The sequence below is a fragment of the Schistocerca serialis genome, chromosome 1 (assembly GCF_023864345.2).
Source record: "Schistocerca serialis cubense isolate TAMUIC-IGC-003099 chromosome 1, iqSchSeri2.2, whole genome shotgun sequence".
NCBI classification, from domain to species: Eukaryota; Metazoa; Arthropoda; class Insecta; order Orthoptera; family Acrididae; genus Schistocerca; species Schistocerca serialis.
The window spans coordinates 373270727-373292715 of NC_064638.1; the positions used below are offsets into that span (position 1 = coordinate 373270727).

Sequence of the window (21989 nt, forward strand, 5' to 3'; positions counted from 1 at the left end):
ATGACTGCTTGCACAACGGCGAGACATAGACCGACGCTTTATTGATTTGCTGAGTCTGTGAAGCTCTTACACTTGAATAAATCATCCATTTTTTCTGAAATTGCGCTAATTTGTCTGTCTGTACAGGTACATTACATGTACCGATTCCCGTTGCATTCAGTAAATTACTTCGTGGTGCGTCGTTTATTTTACTTTTTATATCCGATTCGACGTTCGTCTAATTGGAGTCAAATTTAACCCATGCTCCATAGTGTCGGAATGTGGCAGTCATGGTGAAGAATCTGTACATCTTACTGCTGATGGCTACTAACAAGCCAATATGGTCCAAGTTCGAAAACGCCCTTTTATTTGGCTTCCAAAGTTACTGACACAAATTCTCCGTTTTTTTTTTCCGCGTGGAGTACTCTCAAACGTAAAGTGCGCAGTTCATGAGTTCACAAGTTGCGTGTCTATGGAATATCGTCGCAGTTGTGCGATTGGATTCGTGATTTCCCGTCAGAAATATCACAGTTTGTAGTAGCTGGTGGAGAGTCAAAAACAGAAGTGATGCCTGTCTTTCCCCAAGCAAGTTTTATAGGCCTTCTGCTGGTTCTAATCTGTGTAAGTGACAATCTGAGCAGGTATCTTAGACTGGTTGCAGATGATGCTGTCATTTACCGTCTAGTAAAGTCATCGGAAGATCAAGACCAGTTGCAAAATGATTTAGACAAGGGATCTGTACGGTATGAAAAGTGGCAGTTGACTCCAAGTAATGAAAAGTGTGAGGTCATCCGCATGAGTACTGAAACGAATCAGTTAAATTTTGGTTACAGGATAAATCACACAAATATAAAGACTGTCAGTTCAGCTAGATGCCTAGGAATAACGATTAGGAACAATTCAAATCTGAACGATCACAGCCGACCACTGTGGCCGAGCGGTTCTAGGTGCTTCAGTCCGGAACCACGCTGCTGCTACGGTCGCAGGTTCGAATCCTGCCTCGGGCATGGACGTGTGTGATGACTTGGGTTAGTTAGGTTTAAGTAGTTCTAAGTCCTAGGGGACTGATGACCTCAGACGTTAAATCCCATAGTGCTCAGAGCCATTTGAACCATTTTTGAACCAACACGCTGTTGAAGGGTCTATACATCAGAAACTAGTACAACGTATGCAAAGCTTTTCAGATGCACCCAGAGCTAAAAATCCAAGGGGTTTAAGTCTGACGATTTAACAGGCCATGCTACATGGCCTCCGCTTCCTATCCAACGTGCTGGGAAGATGCTGTTGAGATGTAGGCGAACTGTAATGCTGAAGTGGTGTGGTGCTCCGTCACGCGGAAACCATACAACCTGTCGTATTGCCAAAGACACGTTCTCAAGCAGCCCACGCAGAATATTCCGCAGGAAGCTGTACGTTCCTCTGTCGAGGCGTTGTGGAATAATAACCGGTCCAAGTGTGTGGTCGCCAAGAATCACTGCCCACACATTGATGCTGAACCATTGCTGATGAGCACGCATCGAACATTTTCCGAGGATTGTCTGTAGCCCACAGACGACGATTATCCAGACTGGTGATGCCAGTTTTGGTAAATATTGCTTCATCGGTAAAGAGGACTGATGACAGAAACCCCATAATTTTGACGGTCTGGTGCAAAATCCATCCACAAAATTCTTCCCGTAGAGGGGAATCCGTTGCTGATAATCCTTGCACTCGTTGCAGGTGATGGGGATAGCGGAGGCTGTCACGCAGGATACGCATAATCATATTTTGTCTTACGCCGTGTTGGCGGGACTTGCACTAGGCTTCGTCTCAATACCCTGTAGAACCAGGTCCTCCAAATATGGTGTTTGCACAGTCCGATTTTTCCCTGCACATTCGTCTGTGTGAAAGGACGCACGATCGTACAAACGCCCAGAAAGGGCTTGAAATGTTGTGTTGCGTGGTTGGTGTCTGTAAGTGTACTTGTTTTGGCATAGCCGTGCTGCCTCTCGACTGTTTCCATCTGCTTGGCCCTATACAAACATAATCTCGACTTGTACCCGACATAAATATCAGGCCATTCTGCTTACAGTACGCTGCGTCACACAGCCTGCAACACACGAGGAACACACAGCACATGGTCAGATGATTTTTCAATCGTCAGCGCCATGTATCGCGGCAACGATGCATTTTCGAACACATGTTTATAGGGCCTTTTTTCCTTCATTTCCATTCCATTCCATTCCATCCCTGGAGTTTGTCGGTTCTATTAATGTGCACCCTGTATATTTGTACCAACCAGGACATTCCCTGCTGAAGTCAGTGGTGGCTCGTGACCACACATTCCTAAATGCCTCGGAAACGGCTCGTTTGCGAAACGATGATTACTGGAATGTTTTTGTATCTTTTAACATATATTTTCATTTGTGACCTTTTTTCTGCTTTTTGCATCTCTTTTGTAAGGCATGGGGAAATTTCTCGTTCCTATGGCAGAAAAAACGTGCGTGCGAATCTGGAATTTATCAGAGCGAATCCGAGCAGCATGAAATCCAGCCGTCAGTTGCGAAAGCAGTCATTTGTTACAGAAAGATACTTTTGGTTCAAATAGCTCTAAGCACTATGGGACTTAACATTTGAGGTCATCAGCCCCCTAGACTTAGAACTACTTAAACCTAACTAACCAAAGGACATCACACACATCCATGCCCGAGGCAGTATTCGAACCTACGACCGTAGCAGCAGCGCGGTTCCAGGCTGAAGCGCCTAGAACCGCTCAGTCACAACGGCCGGCGATGCCTTTGGTCGTGGCTGCAGATTAAGGGAAACCGACACACAGAAAACACTTACATAGTAAGCAAATTAAAAGAATGAACAAGTTGAAAACCATACTCAAAACAAGCGAATGCGAAATATTGTACTACGAACAGTATAAGAAGACTGATTTCATGATATTCAGTTAGCCTCTAGGTGCATTGATCTGCCTTTGCTTCTAATAAATTGGCATGGCCGGTGAAACAATTTATTAGTGAGCGAATATCTTCGACTTTATCTCATTATAGAACATATTACTTAACCAAATGCACGGTAGAGATTCAAGGACGTAGCGCTTCATTAGCTGAGACTGTGGCTGATTAGTACCAGCTTGCGTCACCTGAGGCCGCGAAATGTCACGTGCAGCAGGTCGCCCAGCTGGCGGCTGTGTTTTCCCTGCTGAGTTCTTATCGAACGCTTCTCTGTCAACAGCATAAAGTCGTAACTAAAAACTTAAGTACTTGGTCATGAATTTAAAATTTAAAATGAATTAAAAATTGGAAGATTAAAAGAAAACGAAAAGTTTGTGCACCGGTGACGCTCTACTTATACTGACCAAATAGAGTACAAATTGAATGTTGAGGAACATCAAGTTACATAACGCGTACCGTAGAGGCTGGCGTCAAGAACATTAATTTTTCAACCACACACTAACAGTGGCAGTTGGAAAATGACAGCTCTACATATCTAGCAGACTGAGAAGTCCATAACACTTTCATCGTCTTAACAGTTTACAAAAGAAAGCCATATCCTTGAAAGTGCGCACACAGTTAGATAGCGCAGTTTGCGTGAATCAGGGGTCCGTGAAATTGGAAACGTAGATCAAGAGAAACACTCCGCCATCCATTTCCGAAAGGGACATGGCACTGGATCAGTATTAAATTATAAAAAGAAAGTAAGACCTTGTGGATTTCATCACATATGGGTAATTAGTTCGAATAATTTGTAATGGGGTCCATCCAACGTCTTATCTCAGAACAGTGACATTTCATAAGAAAATGATATGTCATTTTGAGCGCCACAGGGAAGCATGGTAGGGTCCCTCATTTTTCGGGTCTGTATAAATCATGTATCATACCCAGTAAGTAACTTAACCAGAATGATCGTCAAAGACGTGTAAAACACCTAAGCGGTTATTAAAAAAAGTATGTAGTTTTTCTGTGGAAATTCGAAATCACTGCAGACGAATGTGTTGTGACTGCTCCATCAGCGTGAATTTTTCTTCTGCCAATGTTTTACACTGATCCAGCTGAACGAAATTAACTTATACACTGACGGTAAAAAATCACAATACCAAGAAGGAGTTGTGCGACGTGAACGAAAGTTACTTGGCGTGTTACTACATCTAAAAGACCACGTCTTTTCAAATCTTACGCTAGTCACACAAGACTGATGCTAGTAGCATCATTATGACAAAGAAAATCAGGTTTGCCTAAAATATGCACTGCAACGGTCGTGAGCGTTATTTATCTTTGAGGCTGGACGTGGTGAGCTGATGTTAGTCTTGAATGCATTTAAAGCGACAAAGAAGCCACTATCAGCACCTCACAAGTTCGAACGATGTCGTGTAATAGGACTACGAGAAACTGAATGTTTCTTCTGCGAAAATGCAGAAAGACTTGGCAGGGTTGTATCCACTGTAAACGACTGCTGGCAGTGATGGTGAGGGAAATGTACGGTAGCAAGAAGACCGGTCTCCGGTCGGCCAAGTGCTACTACCGAGAGAGAAGACCTTCGTGTTTGGTGTATGACTCTGGTGCATCGCATTGGATCTCGCCGGCCAGTGTGGCCGTGCGGTTCTCGGCGCTTCAGTCTGGAACCGCGTGACCGCTACGGTCGCAGGCTCGAATCCTGCCTCGGGCATGGATGTGTGTGATGTCCTTAGGTTAGTTAGGTTTAAGTAGTTCTAAGTTCTAGGGGACTGATGACCTCAGCTGTTAAGTCCCATAGTGCTCAGAGCCATTTGAACCATTTCAACCATTGGATCTCAAGCAACAATCTGAAGAGCTCTTAGCACCACAATGAGAGAACGAACTGTTACAAATCGATTACCTAAGGACAGCTCCGAGCCAGATGCCCTGTAGCGTACATTCCATTGACTCCAGACCACCACCGCCTTTAGCGACTTCAGTGGTGTCAAGCGAGAGTTCATTGGAAGGCAAGTGGAGGTCGTGTCATCTAATGAAAGCTGATTCTTCCTCGGTGCGAATGATGGCCGTATATTGGTTAGAAGGAGGAAGCTGAGGGCCTGCAACCAACCTACCTGGTTGCTAGACACAGTTGACATGCAGCTGGACTTGTGGTCTAGAGTGCACTTTCGTATGACAGCAGGATTACTCTGGTGATTGTCCCGCGCACCCTGACTGCAAATTTGCACCTCACTCTGGTGATTCAGCCTGTTGTGGTGACTTTCAGGAACAGCATTCCCGCCGGCCGTTGAGGCCGATTGGTTCTAGGCGCTTCAGTCCGGAACCGCGCTGCTGCTACGGTCGCAGGTTCGAATCTTGCCTCGGGCATGGATGTGTGTGATGTCCTTAGGTTAGTTAGGTTTAAGTAGTTCTAAGTCTAGGGGACTGATGACCTCAGATGTCATGTCCCATAGTGCTGAGAGCCATTTGATTTGAACAGCATTCCAACAGGATAACGCTCGCCCACATTCCTCTGATGTAACCCAACACGCTCTGCAGCGTTGCCTTGGCCTGCTCGATCACCAGTTCTGTCTCCAGTCTAGCACATATGGGACATCATCGGACGTCAACCCCAGTGTCATCTACAACCCGCATTACCCGTCCCTGGGTATTGACCGGTCAAGTGATTCCCACAAACTGACATGCTGACACCTGGCGCCTGTACAGCACAATGCATTCAACGTTTGCATGCTTGCATTCAACATTCTGGCGGTTACACCGGTGTACGGGTGTGGTGTACGGGAAGGTGTCGTCGTTGAGTGACTGTAGGAGGAGGATACAAGATGTCTTGGACAGGATTTTTGATTCGTGTAAAGAATGACAGCTAACTCTAAATATAGATAAATGTAAATTAATGCAGATGAATAAGAAAAAGAATCCCGTAATGTTTGAATACTCCATTAGTAGTGTAGCGCTTGACACAGTCACGTCGATTAAATATTTGGGCGTAACATTGTAGAGCGATATGAAGTGGGACAAGCATGTAATGGCAGTTGTGGGGAAGGCGGATAGTCGTCTTCGGTTCATTGGTAGAATGTTGGGAAGATGTGGTTCATCTGTAAAGGAAACCGCTTATAAAACACTAATACGATCTATTCTTGAGTACTGCTCGAGCGTTTAGGATCCCTATCAGGTCGGATTGAGGGAGGACATAAAAGCAATTCAGAGGCGGGCTGCTAGAATTGTTACTGGTAGGTTTGATCATCACGCGAGTGTTACGGAAATGCTTCAGGAACTCGTGTGGGAGTCTCTAGAGGAGAGAAGGCGTTTTTTTCGTGAATCGCTACTAAGGAAATTTAGAAAACCAGCATTTGAGGCTGACTGCAGTACAATTTTACTACCGCCAACTTACATTTCGCGGAAAGACCACAAAGACAAGAGAGATTAGGGCTCGTACAGAGGCATATAGGCAGTCATTTTTCCCTCGTCCTGTTTGGAAGTGGAACAGGGAGAGAAGATGCTAGTTGTGGTACGAGGTACCCTCCGCCACGCACCGTATTGTGGATTTGCGGAGTATGTATGCAGATGTAGATGTAGATGTATTAATGTATCAGCATTTCACATTTGCAATGGGTTATTTCGCGCTTGCATTAACCTGTGATAGCGTGATGTTCTTAAATTTGTTACCTAGACAAATGTATCCCGAAATTTCATTATTCTGCACTAATTACTTTTTGGTGTTCCGATTTGTTTCGTCATTGTATAAGGAAATATGAATGAGGAGGAAAGTCAAATAAATAAATAAATAAAATAAAATGCCATAACATTTTGAAAGGTCATTTTCTGGTCAGGTTTCTACTACTGTCGCTCCAACACTATTCATATTAAAGGGCAAGTTATTCACACAACCTGTATACTGTTTTACACATACGTCACTACTAAGATGGTAAAAATAGGAAAGAAACGTAAGTGCGGCCTAATGGTTAACTGGTAGAGAGAAAGTTCAAGTTTCGATACATGCTGACCTTGCCAGATCTTTGTGGCGTGGGGAAGGTCTGGGACGGGTGTACTCAGGTGCGTGATGCCAAAAGAGGATCGTGACTGAATTAATAAGTTAAGAGATGGCACGCAAGCCGCCGAAGTGCTCGCACCGGGATGAGGACCACGCAACATTGCTTATTTTAACTAAATAACAGCGCACCTGCAAATAAACGTGCTGACAGTTTCTTACAGATTACTGTGACCTTTCGAGACTTTATGCAGAACTTCTGGATAGATACATTTCCCTCTTGACCATGACTTCTCCCATTGAAATGCCGTTTCACCTGAACATGCGGAAGATAGAGGAGTGACGCAATACAGAGCTTCTAATGCGTTCTGTTGTGTGGAATTCAGTTAGGTTAATTTCAGATAATGTTGTACTCTTACTTTACAAGTTAACAGACAAGCGACTGATGGCTGTGTTGGAACTACAGATTTGTCGACAGTGACTGTGCACTTAGTAGAGTACAATTTTAACCCATCTGCTTCTTCCAGACCGTCAATTGTCACTACGACATTCGTAAACAGGTGCTATATTTACCTGGCACACTTCTGTTAAGTGCTGCTTGGGCGTCTTACCGTTGCGGATATGTTACGTCAGTGGGACTGTGATTGCAGTTTTGCCTACGTCCAGGAGGCGTTAGCGACTATTTCCTGGATCTTTAGATCGAGAAGTAAACAAATATTCCTCCTAGCACTTCAGATATTTATTGTTCGTCTCAGAAATGTCATTTACTTCTTTTCTTCCATCTCTTTGTTTATCTGGGTTCCCTAAAAGGTGTTCGGACGTCCTCCCCTCCTTTTACAACTTCGTTCGTAAGTATCTTACAGTAAAATAATGAAGTCCACATTACTTGATCTCACGTGTAACTAATGGAGAAAAGTAAAAACTGGTTCCTTTGTCTTTAACAGTCATTTATTTTCATCTTTGTTGTCTGTGCAAGAAATATTCGAGTCTCTGTCAAAGAAGATGGGGCCAGTGGGCCATACATCTATGAACGGTTGGTTACTCTCGAGTTTACGCAACAAGGTTTCTGGAAATATAAACTGAGGTGTCCACACTTCTCCTCCGCTAACAACAACTAAATGTACAAACATTGTATCTGATTATTGCAACCTGATCAAGGCTACAAGCTGGTCTCCCTGAAAACCGATGGAAGTACCGCGGAAACGTCGTTTTTCTTATATCCGTTTTCAGTGTTACAAAACAACGAGGTCTAATACACAAAAAGATTTGATTCGAGTTTGCTAATACGTTAGTTCACTAATCAGACTCACCTAAATCGCCAGAAAGTCTTCAGTCGGTTTATTTTCTGCACAACAGTTTCGAGAGTTGCAGTTAACAAATTGTAATAAGAGAAAAGTCAGTAGTGAAAATACAATACAGATCTTGTTAAAAATACATAGCTGCTTGATCATGAGTTGACTTTAGCTTATGTTCGTCAATGTATTGAAATACTGGGTTAGTACAGAAGTTCGTAGCGTTTTTTCGTAAGTTTAATAAACACAACAGATACACATAACAACAGAGCCTTTAGTCGTCGGTAACGCGTTCTGCCTCACTATTTACAACAATCTTCCAACGATGGGGTAATTTTTCGATTCCGTGACAAGAAAAGACGTGGTTTTGAGCCGAAGAACTCGTTGAGCCGTGTTCTGAGCGCATTTTCACCCGGAAAGGAAATTCCTTGAAGGTTGTTGATAGCGAGCGGGAAAGGTGAAAATCTGAGGGCGCAAGATCGGGTGAATAAGGTGGGTGCGGAATGACTTCCCAGCCCATCTACTGTATTGTCTTTTTTGTCAGTAAAGTAGAAAGAAGGCGGGGGTTATCGTGGAGTAGCATTATTTCACGCAGTCGTTGTTTTTCATTGCGTCTACAAGACGTACCAATTGTTAACAAAAATGTCACAAGTGATGGTTACACCTCGCGGAAGCAATTCGCAATACACCGCACCGCCGCTGTTACGCCAGACGCATAACACTATCATTCCTGAATGCGCCCAGATCTTTCTACTGGGATTTGCTACTTTTTTGGGCTCAACTATTCCTTTCTTTTTCTTATGTCAGCATAAAGACACCATTTCTCGCCACCAGTAACGATACAGGGTACGGCGGGGTCAGGGATTTTTCTCTGCCTCGTGATGACTGGGTGTTGTGTGATGTCCTTAGGTTAGTTAGGTTTAAGTAGTTCTAAGTTCTAGGGGACTGATGACCATAGATGTTAAGTCCCATAGTGCTCAGAGCCATTTTTTGATACAGGGTAGGAATGGCTGGTGTTGTTCACGAGTCAATTGATGAGGAGTAAGCAGAGATGCACACATCGCCACCAGCTGATTTTTGTGAGTTCTGCTTAGAGCATGTGGTACCCATACACTCAATTTTTGAACCTTCCCCATTGCATGAAAATGTCACACGATGGTAGAATGATCACAGTTCATCAAATTTGCCGGTACTCGAGTACACCGACATGGATCATTGTGGATTAATGCGTTTAAACGATCTTCATCAAACCCCGAAGGTCCTCCTGAACATGAAGAATCATTACTGTAAAAACGATTCTCATTAAGACGAGAAAACCATTTTCTTGCCTTGCTCTATCTAATGGCATTATCCCCGTACATGGCACAAATATTTCTGGCTGCCTCCACTGCTGTCATCCCCCTAGCGAACTCTAACAGAAGAATATGTCAGAAATATTCCGATTTCTCCACTTGGCAGTACAGTTTGTAGCGTCCGCAGCTCCTCTGACTGTCTCCAAATAACAAAGGACAGTATGAAAACTCAAACAGCAACAGTGAACTGCAGGTAAAAAATGACAGTCGATAAATAAACCCATAGCAACCGGAATACCAACATACCAAACAAAAACGCTACGAACTTATGCATCATCCATACTCTACATATCGAATGAGGTTACACAGTAGTTATACCACTCGCCTAGCATTGTGTAGGAGGATTTAAGTCCGATCATTCTGACGTAGCTGCTCCTAAATCATTTCAGGAAAACCCTGGCATCATTATTTCAATGCCATCGCGTATTCGGAGCCTGTTCAGTCGGCGACAATGTCAATATTGAAGCTACAATACAATCTAACATTGTTCCTTCCTTCTACAGGTACGTATTTTGTATTTAAGGCTGAAAAACAAATAAACTGCGTTTTTTCTGCTAATATTTGTATACTTCGAATCTGTTTTTCAACTTATTAGACCAACGTCAGGAATCAACTGGCTACTGTTCACAAGGGACACTAGCGCATAGAAGACCAAACATTAGAAACATAGGTACTGTCAACACTCATTCAGTGTTTGGTCATGACATTAGGTGAGAAACGTCAACTCGACTGCTCGTTATGGTATACACAAAACACATTAAATTACAGATTTCGAGATGAACAGTACCAGACGCAGTATTTAACTAAGACATGTAATTTTAAAGCACCAAAGAAGCATGAATATAACAGTATAGGTTGTGAGGAGTTGCAATGTAAGATATATGACAATTCTATTGTGGTGCACGTTTGTGGAGAAGAATTGGGATTGAGGTCTGGCATTGAGTGGCTGGTTGATTGGATAACATAAAGCTTAAGAGTGTGGATGGACTCAGATGCTGTTACAACCAGGTAAGGGTTAAGCTCCACACGGCCAAATAAGTTGAGAAATAGGTTTAAATATATATATATATATATATATATATTAGCAGAAAAACGAAGCTTTTATGTTCTTCAACGTTAATATGAAAGTGTTCTACTGAGAAATGATAGAAGATATCATAAATATGACTTGTTTTTCGGTGAGCATGTAAACTGCTCACCGACAGACTACCATATCCCAATGCATATCCCTTCTCAACGCTTGAAACAGGAGCACTTGATAATCGCAATTATTCCCGCTGATTATGGTAACTGTTAGCTTATTTTATATCTTCTTGGGATTTGAAACATTAGTTGGATGGAACAGAACTGTAGAAACTCCTGTTTCTTTTAAGGATTTGATTCAATAGAGAACCGATGAAAATAATCCATACTTCTCTCCTAGCAGTGTGAGTATTCTGTTCAGAAGCAGGGACAGATGCCTATGCACTATGATCTTTAACCCTACCGGTACCAACTCAATTTCCATAACGCACGTCGCCATGGGAGAGGGTGGTTCTTTACGCCACCGTAAAAAATTTAAAATATGCAGATTCCGTTAATTGTTGTACACTTTTACTCACAATATACTTAAAGAGGTGTTGATGTGTAAGTTCAAATGGTTCAAATGGCTCTGAGCACTATGGGACTTAACAGCTGAGGTCATCAGTCCCCTAGAACTTAGAACTACTTAAACCTAACTAACCTAAGGACATCACACTCATCCATGCCCGAGGCAGGATTCGAACCTGCGACCGTAGCGGTCACGCGGTTCCAGACTGAAACGCCTAGAACCACTTGGCCACTTCGGCCGGCGATGTGTAAGTAAGGTCTTCAGTCTGAAAATATTGAGTATGATACTGGGGAAAGCATCTACTACCAAGAATTTGATTAAAAATTTAAAACATTTATGACATCTGCTAGAAGAATTAATTATGAACAATAAATATTTTTTTTCAAAATTTTAAAATGTAAAGTAACTGACTAGATTACAATTTTTTCAAAAGGGAGGTATAAAGTACCTCCCCCCTCTCTCTGGCTATGCGAAGATAATATAAACTTTGCCAGTAGAATCACGATAGCTACCGTACTGGAAGGATAGTGGGTACGCGACAACCAAACGTTAGAAAGGAACTGGAGCAGCACTAAATCTGGTATATATTATGTATGGTGACTTTTGTTGGAGACGGAACCACTACTTTCCAGGAACTGATACAGATAAGTCAGGTACCGACGGTGTGAAACCGAATGTGAGTGAACAGAGCGAGACACAAAATGTTGTCAGTAGCAGAGCACAGGTTGATGGCGTGGTTCTTTATTCGTCGAAAACCTTCGATACAATTCTCCAAGATCACCTAGCAAATAAAATCGTAACTGGTATGAGATCTGATTAAAGATCTCCGAAAAAAGATAATTTAGTACACAGTTCTTAATCAGGCTCACTCGCAGAAATGAAAATATGCAAAAAACCAAAAAAATCATTTTGTAGCTCTATGATGCTGTACGCAGATTACGTAGTTGTGTTCGAGGAAGCGGCGCCGTTAGAACATTGACATGAATTCCAGAGGGAATCATTAGCACTTGGTGACTGGCAGCCATCCCCAACATAAATAAAATCAGTAAAAGTAAGTAGACGAAAATCCACGCCATCCATTAAGCATATAACTGGCGATCAGTGGAAAGAATCACATCTGCAAAAGATATCGACGAGCCAGAACGTTATGGCCACCTACTTAATAAGGTGTTGCTCCACTTTTGGGAACTCAGTACAGCAGCGACAGTGGTACAGAGTCTACATGTTTCCAAAGGTATATGGAACCACACGTCTGCGCACAGTCACGCAATTCCCGTAAATTACGGTCCCACGGTTTGTGGGTGTGAAACTGGCACCCGAAAGCGTCCCACATGTGTCCCATGGAGTTCAGATCAAGCTACTTAGGTGGACAAGACATCAACATGAGTTCACTAGCATTCCCCTCAAACCACTGTAGCACGATTCTGGCCTTGTGCCATGGACAGCTATCCGGCTGGAAAACGCCGTTGCGAAATACATCAAGCAGGAAGGGATGCAGGTGCTCCACAATAATGTTCACATAATCCACAGTCGTCATGGTGCCTTCGGTTACTACTACGGGTTCCACGGAAACGCAGGTGAACGAACGCTCCTCCATAGTATAACACTGCTCCCATCGGCCTGCGTCCTTTGCACAGAGCTCGTTTCGAGCCGCGGATGGTGCATCCGCGTACGCCCATCTACCTGGCGTAATACGAAACGTGATTCTTCCGACCAGGCCACAAGTTCCCACTGATCCACAGTCCTGCGTCGCTGATCCTGTGCCAGTTGCAATCGTCACTGACAATGTCGTCGTGTTAACATGGGATCACGTAGGGGTCGTCTGCTGTGAAGCCCTTCATTCAACAAGGTGCGCTGAGTGGTGTGTTCCGAAACACTTGCAGCTGCACCAGCATTGTACCTTGTCGTCGGATCTGCCACAGTTCCATCCTACCTTACAGAGTAGGATACGCTCAAATTGTAAATTTGTGGTAAGTTCTACGGGACCAAACTACTGAGGTCATCTGTTACTGAACTTTCACACTACTTAATCTAACTTACGCTAAGGACAACACTCACACACATGGCCGAGGGAGGACTTGAACCTTCGACGAGGAGAGCTGCGCGGACCGTGACAAAGCGTATCAGACCACGCGGCTGCCTCGCGCGGCGGGCAGCCTCCGAACTCCACGTTCTGTGATAAGGCGTGGACATCGTCCGTAGATGCTCTAGCGCGGGAAAAGTTGACCGGCTGTGTTGTTTCTGAAATGGTCGATCCCAGGCGCCAACCCATAAGAATCTGTCCTTTGTCAAAGCCGTTTATGTCAGCGGATTTCCCAATTTAAGCCCTTGTCGTGGCTAGAATAATGCACCACTCGTCTCTGGTCCCGTTATAAACTTTCATTACCGTGTCACGTGCTCGCAACGCCACCAATCGAGATTCCTCCTCGCGATGGGCAGTGGTTATTATGTATTGGCTCATCAGAGCATGTAGCAGTATCTGATAATGTTGATTTATTGTGTAAGAAGCAGAAAAACCTGTATTAGAGTGAAATGATCAGAAAAATAGTAAGGAACCAATATTTATCAACAATGAAGGTTGCTGCACACTACTCATTCTACCATCGCATTCATCGGTGTTCAACCCTTACTGGTGTTGATTAACGGAATTGGTGGATTCGAAGGAGAGTTGTACATCTCTTTACGTAGCTCTTCAGTTGTCACGAGATAGTGGGAGGAATACGGTATGAACATTAGTTGGAGACATTACAAGAAAGATGTCGTTTGTCCTGTAAAATCTTACGGTCAAATTTCCGAGCACCGAAGGTCCAATGCAAACCAAGAAACGTCCCCATTCCACCAGCAAATGTCTTGCGTAATGACCACGATGGTAAAACTGTGAGTCTCCCTCGATGTAAAAATTTGTTTGTTCTCCCCAAAATGTATCTTTTTCATTCTAGAACATGTAAAATACAGATTGTTTGCTAGTGGAGCATGTTAATTTTTAATACTATTCTGAGCAGTTTTTTATGTTCAGTGCAATAACTCTTGCTTTTCCTGTTTCTCACACGTCATTACTTTGATAAATTTTTGTGCGTTTCTCGTACAGCGTGTCATTTGCAACTTGAGAGCCTCATTTTAACGAAATTTATTTTTAGTCTTTCATAACGTCTGAAGGGTGAACTCGCACTCCACCAACAAAGTATCAAATATTGTTCCTCGATATTTTCTGACCCTCTTAGTATAAGAGCCTCGTGGTCTCCGGTGGCTCGTTATAAAGTAATTTCATGTCGTGTTATTTCTTACCCCATTTATCTTGGTACCTGTATTGTACTGAGAATATTTGCAGAGCACTGCAAATGTTGACGACATGCCCTGTGTGGTTTGTTTCGAAACAAACATGTTCCATTTATTCACGATACCTGCTGTTGACAACGATTAGGTCTACTTCACGTTTCGACCTCAAGCTTGCAGCCGGCTGCGGTGGTCTAGCGGTTCTAGGCGCTCAGTCCGGAACCGAGCGACTGCTACGGTCGCAGGTTCGAATCCTGCCTCGGGCATGGATGTGTGTGATGTCCTTAGGTTAGTTAGGTTTAAGCAGTTCTAAGTTCTAGGGGACTGATGACCACAGATGTTGAGTCCCATAGTGCTGGGACCATTTTGAACCATTTTGTACCTCAAGCTTGCACCCAGTACTGTTCGATTCTGTCAAGGTATCGTGTTGCTGTACGTTAACAGTGTTACACAGCCGTATGGATCAGAATGGATAAGTTTACTGTTGTTGACTTATAGGCACCTCGTGAATGAGTTCACTATGCACTGACGGAGGAGATTGAAAAAACTGTAATAAAAGTGTACGTGTTTCGCCTGAGGGTCATCGGATTACTCACATCTGTGTCTTGTACATTTTACTAATTGCATATTACAGGATTTTTCGCTACTGTGATGCTATTTAAACTGGGGTAATTCGTGTAACAAACCGAGACTACGCTTTCCTTACATCAAAATACTCAGAAAACCCCCCGAACATCCTCAGAAATTTGTCGCTAAAGTTCGAGTTCTCCATGGATATTCTGAAACCGTAATCATGGTTGCAATGCGAAGAATCGTCCGTGATTTCGCAGTTTCAGAATACAGATATTATGGAAGGTCAAAAATAAAATCAGTAGTAATAGATGCCCTTGTTGCTGTGTGAGAAATGCACAATAGGCTATGAAAGTAGCGACATGTGAGGAAAAAAGGTAAAAGATACTGCAATGAACATAAGCGAAAACTTAAATGAAAAATAATGGAAATTAACGTTTTTCAACTATGTAAAATCCCAACTTCCGACGAACTACAGTAAAAATACCTGTAGATGATGGGGAAGTTCAACGAATACAAGTTTATGGAGAATAACAGAAAGTTATTGTTTCAAGACGGACCCACAAACCCCATACTGTTTTTCTGCAGATACAAATCAATTAGGAGAAGAGATCAAGTGCATAGGGAAAATTAAAGGAACACAGGCTTTCACGTAAGGGTGTTTAGTGTTTCTTCCGCGTTTCGTATGAAAATGTAATAGAAATGCGGCCACAGGGGCAGGACGATTACAATATACCATGTACCACACAGTACACGTTGTAGCACAGTTCATTGAAGAGTACAATTGCAAATGCGAATATGTGTCTCGAAACGTCCATGCACATCAGAACTAATTTCTCAAATGTGTGAGTAGCAGATCTCGTAGGTTTTAATCTCCACATTCCTAATTTAAGTTTTTGCTCGACATTCCATATCATCGGGTAGATGACGATCTGTTTGACTTCACGAAAGACGCACTTCTGATGCTGCGCTTGATGGACACAAGACATCAGAAAAATCAAGACATCTTCACAGGGTATCTCGAGCAGTAAAAAGCGTCCAGCAACGTTAAATGTAGCAAGATGTCTGAAATTCTTGTAAAAATAGGTGTAAGCTACAGAGAAAGACGGTTAATATACAGTATATTAAAGAATCAATAGGGAACAATAAGAATGGAAAAGCAAATACTCTGATTACAAAGGAGTGAGGCGAGGGTGAGGTCTCTCTCTCCAACTGAACGTAGAAGAAGCAACGATGAAAATAAAGTAAGTTTGAAGAGCGGGATTAAAATCAATAGTGTACACATGTCACAGGTAACATTCGCTAAAGATATGGATATGAAGAGTGAAAGTGAGGAAGAATTACAGGGCCCGTTAAACGGAATGAACAGTCTAGAGGGCACAGAATATGGACTGAGAGTAAAGCAACTTGTCTCTAAAACTGGCGACCACATAGTAGACGGAATTGTGCTATCCTTGAAGCAAAATGATGCATAATGGACGAAGCAGGGATGCTACTAGACACAGATTAGGACAAGTGAAAAGAGCTCTCCCTACTAAAAGAAATCCACATCAAACACCGGCCTTAATTTTAGGAAGAATTTTACGAGTATGAACGTCTGGAGCAGGATGTGAACCATGGACGATAAGGAAAAACGGAAAAGAAGAGAGTAAAGCATTTGAGGTGTAGTGTTGTAGAGGAATGCTGAAAATTAAGTGGACTGATAAATCCAGAAATTAAGAGTTTCTACACAAAATCGGCGAGAAAAGGAATATGTGGAAAGCACTGATAAGGAGACGGGAGAGAATGTCAGGATACGGGGTAAGACATCTGGGAATAACTTCCACGGCGCAAGATGGAGTTGTAGAGGGAACAAACCGTAGTGGAACATACACACACACACACACACACACACACACACACACACACACTCATAAAGCCTCACACACAACCGAGAATGTTGCATGTACAGGGTGGCGCACGAAATGTGTTACCAATTGTTTCTTCCACAATGTACGACGCATATTAGATATCCTTCTGGGATCTCTACAGCAGTACCAGCAGAGCTTGGAAAAACAAATGAGTTACGAAATGACGTGTAATTCACGATACTGCCGCTGGGAGACTTGTAAGCAGCAATGGCTGACAATGGAAGACTGACGACACAGCAACGTTCGGCAATTGTGTTACTTTTTGATGAAACGAAAAGCCTTGTTGTGACTCAGAGGCGTTTTCGACAACAGTTTAATACACGATGGGTCCCTTGCAAGAAGACCATCCACAGGTTGTACGATAGAGTACAGGAAGGAACAGTATTGGAAGCGAAGCTACCTCAGCCTAAGCCTGTTTGTTCGCCGGAGAATACTGAAGCGGTACGAGTTGCTGTACAGAGAAGTCCCGGGAAATCGTGTAGAAAGGCAGCAGTGCAACTGGGAATATCCAGACGCTCCGTTCAAAGCATTCTTAAAAGTGACCTCCATATGTACCCATACAAAATGACCTGTGCACAGAAGCTCACTGAAGAACACAACCAGCAGAGACTACTGTTTGCTCAGTTGGCGGAGGATACGGAAGAAACTCTCAACAACATTTGCTTATCAGACGAGGCGCATTTTCATTTAGACGGTATGGTTAACAAACAAAATGTACGCTTTTGGGCCACTGAAAACCCACAAGTGGTTCCGAGGATTACAGCGTGGGCAACGATTTCCTGTCACGGACTTATTGGACCCTTTTTCTTTGACGAAACTGTGAACAGCGAGCGTTATTTGAGCATGCTTCGCAACAGCTTCATTCCACAGCTCCTTGCGACTGCCTTCCCTTCAACACGCAGTGGTTCATGCAAGATGGAGCAAGGCCACATACTGCAAACACTGTGTTGGAGTTTTTACACGGGCATTTCGACATGCGGATCATTTCACTCAGGTTTCCAGGTCGCTTGAATGACGGACGAAATTGGCCCCCCAATAGTCCAGACCTCAATCCATGTCACTTATTTCTTTGGGGGTACCTGAAGGAAAAATTTTTCCCGAAACGTCCACGTGATTTAATGGAGCTCAGAAGACTTATTCTTCAAGCTTGCAGTGAAATTACGGAAGACATGTGCCGTAGGGTAATCACTAACTTCAGTGTTCGTCTGAAGGAAGTTAGGAAGCGAGATGGTGGACATATTGAGAATGTGCCGAGTTAGAACAAATCTCCATGGACGGTTCTTCAATGTAGTATATGTTCCTTTCAGATTGTATTGACAATAAAGTTTATACTCAAAAACAATATGGTAACACATTTAGTGCGCCACACTGTATGTTCTATTCGGTAATAAAGAGGTTGACATAGGAGACGTAATCGTGACGGGCGCTATCAGACCACAAGAAAGCACTATCCACAAAAATCACAGTACATAGCCACTGCCCCAACAAGCTTTTCCTGACCCTGATGGAAAAAAAGGTTCGGAGTGTGATATCGCAAAAAATCGCCTTCATACAATACTTCCAAAATAACATAAGACGCTGTGCATTTGAACCAAATTTCACTCCTAAAAACGGACAGTCTACAATGGTACAGACACATTGAAGTGATATGACATACGACGTAGTAGGTCCTATACAGAAAAAAAAGACTTAATACCGGAGACAAGGATGTTCTGTAGCAAGAAACGTGTAGTTGCGTCCAGCAGGGAGGTAAGGCAGTTTTGTACTGACCTGGTGTGGCGGTTGCCGTGGCAACCAACAGGTACGCTACAAGCAGATGAGCGGTGCGGCGGTGAGCGGCCATGGTGAGCTCGCTCGCATCCAGTGCGATGCGACGGGCAGGCTCGCGCTTTTATATCGGGGTCTGCGGCGGGGGCGGAGAAGAGGCGCCGCGTTACCAGCTGTAGGGGACTGGTGGGAGAGGGGGGAGGGGGGGGGGAGGGAAGATCGGCGAGCGCGGAATTCCGGGACGCAGGCGCCGCGCTGCGCGAGCTGCGGCCAGAGGACACCCCGGCGCAGCTGCAGCTGGCCCGGGGTTTTACCGATGCGCTCTTTGTTCCCTGTGGATGTGATGTTCCAGGAATTAGATCACAATCTTATATCCGCATTTACGTTTAATAACAAGTACAGTACACGCAAGCTAGTGACATTTGTCTCATTGCGGCGTCAGAAATACCTTACCTCTATTAAACTTTAACATCGTGGAGATGGCTTCAAACAAACGTCAGTTTGGCTCGGATGCTACTAACAATCAGCATTTCAATGCAACAGCTCAAAGTTGGTACGATCCACACCGCTAATTAGGTTGGAAGCGTAACTTCGCAGCGTTTTTGTTTTGCATGTCGGTATTCCAATTGCTATGGCTTTACTTATCGACTGTCACTTTTTACCTGTAGTTCATTGTAGCCATTTGAGTTTCCATACTGTCTTTTGTCTTTTGGAGACAGTGAGAGGAGCTGTGGACTCTACAAAAGGGTCTGCCAAGTGGAGAAAAAAAATGGCTCTGAGCGCTATGCGACTTAACGTCTGAGGTCATCAGTCGCCTAGAACTTAGAACTAATTAAACCTAACTAACCTAAGTGTCAGGAAGTCGTTTCTGAAAGTATTTGTATGGAGTGTAGCCATGTATGGAAGTAAAACATGGACGATAAATACACTCCTGGAAATGGAAAAAAGAACACATTGACACCGGTGTGTCAGACCCACCATACTTGCTGCGGACACTGCGAGAGGGCTGTACAAGCAATGATCACATGCACGGCACAGCGGACACACCAGGAACCGAGGTGTTGGCCGTCGAATGGCGCTAGCAGCGCAGCATTTGTGCACCGCCGCCGTCAGTGTCAGCCAGTTTGCCGTGGCATACGGAGCTCCATCGCAGTCTTTAACACTGGTAGCATGCCGCTACAGCGTGGACGTGAACCGTATGTGCAGTTGACGGACTTTGAGCGAGGGCGTATAGTGGGCATGCGGGAGGCCGGGTGGACGTACCGCCGAATTGCTCAACACGTGGGGCGTGAGGTCTCCACAGTACATCGATGTTGTCGCCGGTGGTCGGCGGAAGGTGCACGTGCCCGTCGACCTGGGACCGGACCGCAGCGACGCACGGATGCACGCCAAGACCGTAGGATCCTACGCAGTGCCGTAGGGGACCGCACCGCCACTTCCCAGCAAATTAGGGACACTGTTGCTCCTGGGGTATCGGCGAGGACCATTCGCAACCGTCTCCATGAAGCTGGGCTACGGTCCCGCACACCGTTAGGCCGTCTTCCGCTCACGCCCCAACATCGTGCAGCCCGCCTCCAGTGGTGTCGCGACAGGCGTGAATGGAGGGACGAATGGAGACGTGTCGTCTTCAGCGATGAGAGTCGCTTCTGCCTTGGTGCCAATGATGGTCGTATGCGTGTTTGGCGCCGTGCAGGTGAGCGCCACAATCAGGACTGCATACGACCGAGGCACACAGGGCCAACACCCGGCATTATGGTGTGGGGAGCGATCTCCTACACTGGCCGTACACCACTGGTGATCGTCGAGGGGACACTGAATAGTGCACGGTACATCCAAACCGTCATCGAACCCATCGTTCTACCATTCCTAGACCGGCAAGGGAACTTGCTGTTCCAACAGGACAATGCACGTCCGCATGTATCCCGTGCCACCCAACGTGCTCTAGAAGGTGTAAGTCAACTACCCTGGCCAGCAAGATCTCCGGATCTGTCCCCCTTTGAGCATGTTTGGGACTGGATGAAGCGTCGTCTCACGCGGTCTGCACGTCCAGCACGAACGCTGGTCCAACTGAGGCGCCAGGTGGAAATGGCATGGCAAGCCGTTCCACAGGACTACATCCAGCATCTCTACGATCGTCTCCATGGGAGAATAGCAGCCTGCATTGCTGCGAAAGGTGGATATACACTGTACTAGTGCCGACATTGTGCATGCTCTGTTGCCTGTGTATGTGCCTGTGGTTCTGTCAGTGTGATCATGTGATGTATCTGACCCCAGGAATGTGTCAATAAAGTTTCCCCTTCCTGGGACAATGAATTCACGGTGTTCTTATTTCAATTTCCAGGAGTGTAGTTTGGACAAGAAGAGAATAGAAGCTTTTGAAATGTGGTGCTACAGGAGAATGCTGAAGATTAAATGGGTAGATCACATAACTAATGAGGAGGTACTGAACAGAACTGGGGAGAAGAGGAGTTTGTGGCACAACTTGACAAGAAGAAGGAACTGGTTGGTAGGACATGTTCTGAGGCATAAAGGGATCACAAATTTAGCATTGGAGGGCAGCGTGGAGGGTAAAAATCGTAGAGGGAGACCAAGAGATGAATACACCAGTAGGTACTGGGAGATGAAGAAGCTTGCACAGGATAGAGTAGCATGGAGAGCTGCATCAAGCCAGTCTCAGGACTGAAGACAACAACAACAACAACAACCTAATGACATCACACACATACATGCCCGAGGCAGGATTCGAATCTGCGACCGTAGCGGTCGCTCGGCTCCAGACTGTAGCGCCTAGAACCGCACGGCGACTACGGCCGGCCGCCAAGTGGAGAAATCGGAACATTTTCGACATATTCGCCTGTTTGAGTTCAATATAGGTGTGACAGCAGCGGAAGTAGCCAGAAACATCTGCGTCGTGTATGGGGATAACGCCACTGGACAGAGCACGCAAGATAATGTTTTTCTCGTTTTCAGGAGCATCGTTTTGACGTTAGTGACTCTCGACGTTCAGGAAGACCTTCGGGTTTTGATGAAGACCGTTTAAACCCGTTAATTGACAACGATCCACGTCAGTGTACTCGAGAAATGTCAAATGTTGCGAACTGTGATCAATACACCATCGTGTGACATTTGCATGCAGTGGGAAACGTTCAAAATCGGTGTTCAAAGTCGGTGTATGGGTACCGCATGCTCTATGCCAAAATCACAAAAAAATCAGCAGACTTCCATATGTGATGCTAGCTCGTGAACAACAGAGATCTTTCCTATCTTGTATCGTGACTAGTAACGAGTAATGGTGTCTTTATCCTAACATAATGAAAAGAAACGAATG

The 21989-nt window shown here is 44.5% G+C and overlaps 1 protein-coding gene across 7 annotated transcripts in view; it reads right to left on the reverse strand.

Annotated features, from left to right (window-relative positions):
• Positions 1-18779, reverse strand: part of LOC126470760 (uncharacterized PE-PGRS family protein PE_PGRS54-like) — a 60595-nt gene extending 41816 nt beyond the window's left edge. For all 7 annotated transcript variants that reach the window (XM_050098812.1, XM_050098783.1, XM_050098804.1 and 4 more), the window contains exon 1: positions 18665-18779. In XM_050098812.1, coding sequence (XP_049954769.1) covers positions 18665-18737 — 73 coding nt within the window. In that variant the 5' untranslated portion in view covers positions 18738-18779. The remainder of the gene's footprint in view (positions 1-18664) is intronic.
• Between the last annotated feature and the right edge of the window lie 3210 nt (positions 18780-21989).